This window comes from Microcaecilia unicolor, unplaced genomic scaffold, assembly GCF_901765095.1.
Source record: "Microcaecilia unicolor unplaced genomic scaffold, aMicUni1.1, whole genome shotgun sequence".
Lineage (NCBI taxonomy): Eukaryota > Metazoa > Chordata > Amphibia > Gymnophiona > Siphonopidae > Microcaecilia > Microcaecilia unicolor.
In genome coordinates this window covers 232564-241985 of record NW_021963615.1, presented here as the reverse complement: position 1 = coordinate 241985, position 9422 = coordinate 232564, and the positions used below count along the sequence as shown (strand labels likewise).

Genomic DNA, 9422 nt, shown 5'->3' with positions numbered 1-9422 from the left:
AGACACAGACACCCACCTTCAGCTCTTCAGCTTTCCTCCCTTCAGTAGATTTAAACTTCTCCAGATCTTCCAGATTCTTTTTCAGAGGCTTCAGGTGCATTTTAAGTTTTTCCTGTGAACATTAAACATCATTGATTAGCATGTGATTATTTTTATAACCACAATTTCAGACTTGACTGTAAATGTGAGATGTCCCTTCCAATTTAGATCGTTTCTTTGAAATAACTGAATTCTGATGGGTCAATATTCAAAGTGATATAACCAGGCAGGATAGGCTCCTGCCTGGTTAAATCGTGCTGAACTAGCCATGAGCCAATATTAAACAGCACTTAACCGAACAGTGCCGCTGAATACTGGCAGAGATCTCCACAGCTCTATCCAGACAGTGGAAGGGTGATCCGGGGCAGAGTCAGGATGGAACTGGGAGATATGTGGGTACCAGTGATATTCAGTTCCAGTGCCCAGGGCCGGTCTTAAGGCGAGGCGACCGAGGCGGCCGCATAGGGCCCCGCGCTCAGTGGGGCCCCGCGCGCGCATCAGGTCGCCCCGCCCGCCCGAGCTCCAGTCCGTCCTTCCGTCCTCCCTCCCAACGAATCCGATGCGCGGCGGCGGCGTGGAGGGGGCGGTCCGGTCCGCCCCCCCCCCAGATGTCAGCGGGTGGGGGGGTGCTCCAAGTCGCTGCTCTCCTGTCACTCCTGCCTTTAAAAAAACAATTTGGAAGCGCTGAAGACAGTGACAGGCAGCGCCTCACGTCTGCCCGCCCTGCTACTAAAATCTCTTCGACGTCATTGGGCCTTCCCACATTGAGTCCCGCCCTCCTCTGAGGTAACTTCCAATTACCGCGAGGGCGGGCGGGACTCAATGTGGGGAAGGCCCGAACGACGTCGAAGAGATTTTTAGTAGCAGGGCAGACGCGAGGCGTTGCCTGTCACTGTCTTCAGCGCTTCCAAATTGTTTTTTTAAAGGCAGTGAGGGTGGTGGGCGGCAGAATGGAGGGGGTTATTGGATGGTTGAAGGGGACGGGTGGGGAGGGGACTGGGGTTCTTGAATGGGATAAGGGGACTGAGGTGGGAGGGGTATTCACGGATGGGAGAAGTGGGTGGGGAGGGGGTTATTGGATGGTTGAAGGGGACTGGGGTTGGGGAGGGGGTCACAGATGGGAGAAGGGGATGGGTGGGGAGGGGACTGGGGTTCTTGAATGGGATAAGGGGACTGAGGTGGGAGGGGTATTCACGGATGCTGGATGGAAGGAAGACAGTGAAAAGAAGATGAGGAAAGGAGAAACCTGAGACAACAAACTGTAAATAAAATATATATTTTTATTTTTTTGCTTTAGGATAAAGTAGTATTGTAGCTGTGTTAATGTTTATAATAGAACATGTAAACAAGGTAATCTTTTTATTGGACTAATTTTAATACATTTTGGCTAACTTTCGGAGAACAAAACCCCCTTCCTCAGGTCAGGATAGGATACTGTAACAGTACTATACTATATTGACCTGAGGAAGGATGTTTTGGCCTCTGAAAGCTAAATCTATTAGTCCAATAAAATGGTATTATTTTATTTTCTATATTTGTTTTATTTCTATTTGTTAATTTGTAAAGTGGTGATTGGTATTTGTTACGTTTTTTTTCAAATTTACATCTGCTGTCTTTATATTTTGCACAGTACTAGGGGACATTTTCTGTTTCTGTGGTGTTGCATTGTATGCAGAGTTTGGCATCTTGGGGGTTCAGTTTAATTTTTGTCTAAATAGAAAGTTTTAATATTACTACTGATTCTATAGTGGATTAGGGTGTATCTGTGTTTGTGAAAAAGACATGGCTTTCACTTGGCATTGACTGTGCAGGATCGATGACGATCTGTACTATTCTGTCTGGTTTCATTTTACAATAGGTGAATTGATGCTCTAGTGCTCACTGTAGTGTTTTAAGATGTTTTCCTTTTCTTTGTGTGATTAGTAGAAATGACTGCTTATGGTATGCTAGAATTGCTCTATAGGTCCTGAGTGTTTTGTATTCTCGGCATACCTAGTACTGGATTTTGGAGGGGGATGTTAAAAAATGACTGGGAGGGAGGGAGGGGGGCCTTGGAGCTGGGGCCTTGGAGCTCGGAGGGAGTGGTCTGGGAGCTTGGAGGGAGGGTTGGCCGGCCCTGGAGCTAGGGAGGGGGCGGAGCTAGGGGGCGGAGCTAGGGTGGGGCCCCATCAAATTGGTCTGCATAGGGCCCCGCACTTGCTAAGACTGGCCCTGCCAGTGCCCGTATTACCTAACCAGGTAAACTGGTCCATGCATAAGGCTGCTCTAACTTTACCTGTTTCGGTACTTGGGTATAGCATGGAGTATTAGCAATACCTGTATTCCTTTCGGAAGCCACAACTCACGGGCTGAATATTGACCCTGAATATTGACCTGGCAACAGGTCTACCAAAACGAATGGTCAACAAATACAGACACCATTCAATTCCTCCAAGAATGGGATGACATATGTAAGATAACATTAGACACAATTGCCCCAATCCAAACCAGAACATCACATAGGAAAAAATATAATCCATGGTTCACCGAAGAGCTGAAAGAACTCAAAACACAAGTCAGAAAACTGGAACGCGCATGGAACAAAAAGAAAGATGAACACACGCTGAATGGCTGGAAATCACTTCGGAGGAAATACAAATATACCATTAAACAAACCAAAAGACTACATTATAAAACAATGATTGGACCAAAATACAAAGACACACACAAACTCTTCTACCTTGTAAATAAATTGCTAGACACCACACCAGTTACGAATAACAACAAAGATACACCAGGCGTCGACGACCTCGCGAAATACTTCAAGGAGAAAATCATACAATTACGACTTAAAATACCCACCAGCCCTATTGAATACGAAACACTCCTAAACTGTCTAGATCCAGAAGACGGAATATATCCAGCAGACAGGATCTGGACTGAATTCGAATTACTGTCAGAGGACCTCATCTCTAAAACGCTCAAAAGATTCGCCAAATCCCAATGCAAATTAGATATCTGCCCAAACAACCTCATGAAATCAGCTCCTCAACAATTTATAACAGACCTAACGAACCACGTGAACTTCATGCTACAAAACGGACTCTTCCCAAAAGAAAAAGGAAAACTTTTACTCACCCCAATACCCAAAGATACAAAGAAAAACGCAAGCGAGATAACTAACTACAGACCAGTAGCATCTATACCACTAATAACCAAAATAACCGAAGGGATGGTAACTAAACAACTCACAAACTATCTCAACAAGTTCTCCATATTACATGATGCCCAATCAGGATTCCGGTCAAATCACAGCACAGAAACAGTGTTAATTACCCTAGTGACAAAATTTAAACAAATGATTGCAACCGGCACCAATATACTCCTCTTACAATTTGACATGTCAAGTGCCTTTGATATGGTTGATCACGGAATCCTACTAAACATTCTTGAATATTTTGGCATCGGAGGCAATGTCCTAAACTGGTTCAAGGGGTTCTTGACCTTGCGCTCATATCAGGTCACATCAAATTCAACTACATCCGCTGCATGGACACCTGAGTGTGGAGTACCACAGGGATCCCCCCTCTCGCCAACCATTTTCAACCTAATGATGATTCCCTTAGCAAAACTTCTATCAAACCACAACTTCAACCCATACATATACGCCGACGATGTAACGATATATATTCCTTTCAAAAAAGACATCAATGAAATCTCCAATGAAATCAACCAAAGTCTACACATCATGAACACCTGGGCAGATTCATTCCGATTGAAACTGAACGCAGAAAAAACTCAATGCCTCATACTTACCTCCCAATACAACATGAATAAATTTACTGCCATTAACACACCTAAACTAAATCTGCCAATCTCAGAAACTTTAAAAATCCTTGGAGTCACTATTGACCGCCACCTAACACTCGAAACTCATGCAAACAACACAACCAAAAAGATGTTCTACTCCATGTGGAAACTGAAAAGAATAAAACCATTCTTTCCAAGATCCGTCTTCCGCAGCCTAGTGCAATCACTCGTACTCAGCCATCTGGACTATTGCAACTCAATATACGCAGGCTGCAAAGAACAAATACTGAGGAAACTTCAAACAGCCCAGAACACAGCAGCCAGACTCATCTTCGGAAAACCGAAATATGAAAGTGCAAAACCCTTACGAGAGAAGCTACACTGGCTCCCACTTAAGGAACGCATTACTTTTAAAGCATGCACATTAGTCCACAAAATCATTCACGGTGAAGCCCCAGCCTACATGTCTGATCTAATAGATCTACCACCCAGCAATGCTAAAAGATCATCCCGAACTTTCCTCAACCTCCACTTCCCTAATTGCAAAGGCTTGAAATACAAGGCGCTGCACGCGTCAACCTTTTCTTACATGAGCACGCAATTCTGGAATTCACTGCCGCGCAACCTGAAAACGACCTACGAGCAAGCCACCTTCCGCAAACTATTGAAGACCCATCTTTTTGAGAATACTTACGGAAAGAACCAAAACACATAAAAACCCACACCCACGGTTCAATAATGCTTCAATACAGCCACTCTGAATTCTCATCCCCTGCAATCTCACCACACTCATACTTCTACTCACAGAAAATGTATACCATATGCTTTCTTGTTGTTATGTACTGCCCCTTTTAGTTTCCCGTTGTTCCCCAATGTTTCACTGCTCTTTTCCATTGTTATATTCATTAATGATACTCTGAGTTTGTCTCGCATAACTCCTCACAATGTAATCCATAACCGAGTAGTAACAAATTGTATATCTATCTCTCACAACTTATTGTAAGCCACACTGAGCCCGCAAAAAGGTGGGAAAATGTGGGATACAAATGCAATGCAATAAAATAAATAAATAAATATGGAAGATGCCTAAATAGACAGCAGCCAGGGTTCAAGTTTTGATGATTGATCTTACTACTCATGTTTCAAACTCTGCTAATTCAACTCCGTTTAGTTTTATGAGACTGAAAATGTAAATTTTCAGTAACTTCATTAAATACACATACCTTGTATTCCTGCACAGCCTCCTCTACGGGGATCACAGTGTGAGATCTGTGATCCCTGGATCTGTCACAGACCAAACAAATTGCTCTCTGATCCTCTTGACAAAACAGCTTCAGTTTCTCTTCATGTTCCTCACACAGATTCTCCTCTTTTCGTCTCAGTAAATTCTGATAGAGCTTTTTCACCATTTCTGTCATATTTGCCAGCTGCCTGTTAGGTCTGAGGTTTCTCTCCTGAGATGTTTTCATGCACTGGGGACAGGGGAAGTCTGTGTCTCTCCCCTTCCAGGTCTGAGTGATACAGGAGCGGCAGAAGTTGTGTCCACAGTCTGTCATCACCGGATCTTTAAAATAATCCAGACAAATAGAACAAGAAGCTTCATCTCGCAGACTCTCAGCAGGGTTTGTAGCAGCCATGATTCCTACAGGAAAAAATTATGAGAGCAGGAATTCAGTTACTGTTTCACATTTTAAAACCAAGGGAGTGTCTGTGTCGAACAGGATGTTTGTCAAGGACTTTGTGTAGTGTGTAAATATAGAGAAGAAAAGAAGCCTTTACCTTGTCCCCCCCCCCCCTTTCCCTGAGAGGGGGGCATCTTGCAGGGAGGTACAGAGGGCTCAGGGCAGCCCAGAAACAGCACTGACACTGTTTAAAATGCTCCAGCACTGTTATAAAACTAAGAACTCAGGTGCCTGCCCATAGATGCCAGAGGTGTGTTTAAATTTGATGAGTTTGTGTAAATATAGAGAAGAAAAGAAGCCTTTACCTTGTCCCCCCCCCCCTTTCCCTGAGAGGGGGGCATCTTGCAGGGAGGTACAGAGGGCTCAGGGCAGCCCAGAAACAGCACTGACACTGTTTAAAATGCTCCAGCACTGTTATAAAACTAAGAACTCAGGTGCCTGCCCATAGATGCCAGAGGTGTGTTTAAATTTGATGAGTTTGTGTAAATATAGAAAAAAAAGAAGCCGTTACCTTGCCCCCCCTTTCCCTGAGAGGGGGGCATCTTGCAGGGAGGTACAGAGGGCTCAGGGCAGCCCAGAAACAGCACTGACACTGTTTAAAATGCTCCAGCACTGTTGTGCAAAGAACTCAGATGTCCATGGCTGCTAGATGTGTGTTTTTAAAGTTTCATGAGTTTGAATCTGTATGGAGGGGACAGTGAAACTTGTTACAAATCTCCCGATTGGCTGTCTGAGAGCACAGTACAAGGCTCCTGATTTGCTGTTTGAGAACTGGAAGTAGAGGAGGGGACAGTGTGTGAGATAGCCAATAGGAGACAGGATCTGCAAAAAGGCACGAATTTGAACCAATGAGGTGGCAGGAGGCAGTCTGATCCTTAGATTGGCGCAAATTTTGAGCCAATCCAGGGGGCAGGAGGAGTAGAACAAAGAAAAAAAAAAGTTTTACAGTGCAGAGGCTGCCTGCAGTGTTGCCAGGTGGGCGGCTTTACCGCCCAATTGGGCGGTTTTCCGCGACCCGCCGCGGGAAATTTTTGCCCACGGCGGGTTGCGGTTTTTTGGGCTTCTTTTTTTTCTTTTGGGCGGTTTTCAGGCGGTTTTTTCGGCCGCGGGGGGCGGGGTTAGTGACGTTCTGGGCAGGGCCGATGACGGGGGAGGCGGGGCCGGTGACGGGGGAGGCGGGGTCGATGACGGCGGGGGCGAGGTCGATGATGGCGGGGGCGGGGTTGATGGGGGCGGGGGTGATGAGGCGGGGTGGGGGTGTCAGGGGCGGGGTTTGAGTTTGGGCGGGTTTTGGGCTGGATTTAGGCTGGTTTGGGTGGGAAAAAAATTTTCCACCTGGCAACCCTGGCTGCCTGGGAAGAAGAAGGCAATCGGAGGCTAGAGACAATGGAAGCTACAAGAATGGTCTGAGGGAAGAATGTGTTGCAAGTTGGGGCAGAAGCAGGGCATGCTCAAATAAGAAGAGGCAGCTGCAGGCTGGATGAGGATAAGATCCAATCCACACAAGCAGAGACAGCTGCAGGCTGATAGAGGACCCATTGATGAGCCCCAGATGAGCTGGTGAGTCCTAAAGAGGGGCCGGGGGCCGAAGCAGACAGGAGTAGGAGAGAAGGGAACACACTGGGAGACTGAAACGTGTTGGGAGCAGTGCAGAGCGGAATAGAATCCCAGAGGAGTCCACCCAGTGCATCCGTGTGTGTGTGTGTGTGTGTGCTTACCTGCCCAGAGAAGAGATAGAGCCGGCTGTGCGACTGTCTGTCCTGTAAAGAAGAGGCTCCAGAGAGAAAGAGACACCCCCCCTTGCACTGAGTGCCCAGATAAGAAAAGGAACTGTGCTTTTTTAGTGCCTGCCGCAAGAGGGATCTAGCCCAGAAGCTTGCTGGTTTGAGCATCCACAAAGAGAGAGAAAGGGGCATCCCCCTGCACTGAGTGGCCAGACTACTACTACTACTACTACTTAACATTTCTAGAGCGCTACTAGGGTTACGCAGCGCTGAACAATTTAACAAAGAGAGACAGTCCCTGCTCAAAGAGCTTACAATCTAATAGACAAGTGAAGGGTCGGTCCGATAGGGGCAGTCAAATTGGGGCAGTCTGGATTCACTGAACGGTAAGGGTTAGGTGCCGAATGCAGCATTGAAGAGGTGGGCTTTAAGCAAAGACTTGAAGACGGGCAGGGAGGGGGCTTGGCGTAAGGGTTCAGGAAGGTTGTTCCAAGCATAGGGTGAGGCGAGGCAGAATGAGCGGAGCCTGGAGTTGGCGGTGGTGGAGAAGGGTACTGAGAGGAGGGTAGAAAGATAGTGAGGGGCAGCAGACTGAGTGCATTTGTAGGTAAGAAAGACTAAAAGTGAACACTGTGTTTTTTTGTTTATGTCTGCCTCCGGGGATCCAGACAAAAGCCTGCCTTTGGGGAACAGCTGCCATGCCTAAGCCTTGAGTCCTGCAAGTGTCTGCCTCAAGGGGAGTTAGTGTAGCCGTCCATCAGTCAGATTAGGGGTGGTTGTATAACAGAACAAAACAAAAGGGGTCATGTTTTGGGCGGTTGAGATAGGAATTTTCCTTGCTTATCTTTTTATTTTGAATTTAGTTAGTCCACAAGTTTCACAGAAAGTTAAGGTTTTCCTTTTTTGAGTTTTTTTGAGTCAGAGTAGTAGGTATCGGGAGTCCCTGAATCAGCGAGCTGACCTCACCAACCGAGGAGACGTGGAAGTGAAGAAGACTAAGGTACCCAACGCAAGAAAGCAGCGATGCTAGCAAAGACTTTAATATACTGGTAACGAAATTGTGTGCACACAAATTGAAAACTATATATATCAGATCTGAGTACACTAATTAGTGCTTTGTACATGTGTGGGATGTTTTGGGTTACTGCAGATGTGGAGTTGCGGTCTTGATAGCTGTGATCCTTGATAACTGTGATTCTTGGTGACTGTAAAAGGCATGAATTTGGACCAAGGCGGTGGCAGGAGGCAGCCTGACCCATGGATTGGCACAAATTTCAAGCCAATCCAGGGGACAGGAGGGGTGGAACAGCAGGAAAAAGATAGCAAGCCAGAGGCAACCAACCTGGGAAGGAGAAAGGCAAGCCTGGGCAAAGAGTGGAGGCTGCAAGCATGCTCTGAGGGGAGAAGATCAAACCCAAGCAGGAGTGAGCTGCAGGCTGGAAGAGAAGGACCCTCTGATGAGTCCCAGATGAAGACAGAGAACTGGTGAGTCCTGTAAGGGGCCGGGCACCAAAGCAGACAGGAACAGAGGAGGAGGAGAAGGGGGTCTGGAGCGAGCCGGGGGCAGAAGAGGAGCCGAGGTGCAGGAGAGCTGGGGCCAAGAAGAGGAGCTGTAGCAGTAGCCACAGAAGCCATTTCTCAGGCAGAGAGAGAAGCAGAGGAGGAAGAGGGACCACACTGGGGAGCTGAGACGTGTTGGGAGCAGTGCAGAGCTGAATAGAGAGCAACGTGGCAAGGGCCCTGAATCCCAGAGAAGTCCACCCAGCGCATCCCTCTGTGTTTGTGCTTGCCTGTCCAGAGAGGAGAAAGCCGGCCGTGTGACTGCCTATCCTGTAAAGAAGAGGCCTATCCGGAAAGGGAAGAATCCCCACAAGGAGAGAGACCCCCCCTCCGCACTGGGTGCCCAGACTCCAAAGGAACTTTTTTAGAGTGTCTGCCAGCGTGAGTGTCTGCCTCAGGAGGATCCAGCACAGAAGCCTGCTGGTTCGAGTGGCCACACCTAAGTGAGCCTGCCCTAGGGAAGGAGCTGCCCAGCCTAAGCCTCAAGCCCTGTGAGTGCCTGCAGTTAAGGGCCTGTCTTTAGGAGGTTTAGTTTAGCAGTCCATCAGTTTGAGTAAATTCAAATAAAAAGATAAGCAAGGGAAATTCCTATCTAGCCCTCCCAATACATGACCCCTTTTCTTTTATT

General features: G+C 47.0%; 2 protein-coding genes across 14 annotated transcripts in view; one reads left to right on the top strand and one right to left on the bottom strand.

Annotated features, from left to right (window-relative positions):
- The window catches only part of LOC115459508 (E3 ubiquitin-protein ligase TRIM39-like), a 675517-nt gene that overhangs the window by 485000 nt on the left and 181095 nt on the right, over window positions 1–9422 (bottom strand). Inside the window, exons 1-2 of one of the 10 annotated variants that reach the window (XM_030189320.1) lie at window positions 5052–5465; window positions 17–112 (exon numbers count right to left, since the gene is read on the bottom strand). The exons of the other annotated variants lie outside the window; for them this stretch is intronic. Coding sequence (XP_030045180.1) covers window positions 17–112; window positions 5052–5465 — 510 coding nt within the window. Of the gene's footprint in view, window positions 1–16; window positions 113–5051; window positions 5466–9422 lie in introns of those variants that run through there. 10 annotated transcript variants of the gene reach the window in all.
- LOC115459511 (E3 ubiquitin-protein ligase TRIM39-like) overlaps window positions 1–9422 on the top strand; it is a 601987-nt gene that overhangs the window by 457022 nt on the left and 135543 nt on the right. The gene's annotated exons all lie outside the window — the stretch shown is intronic.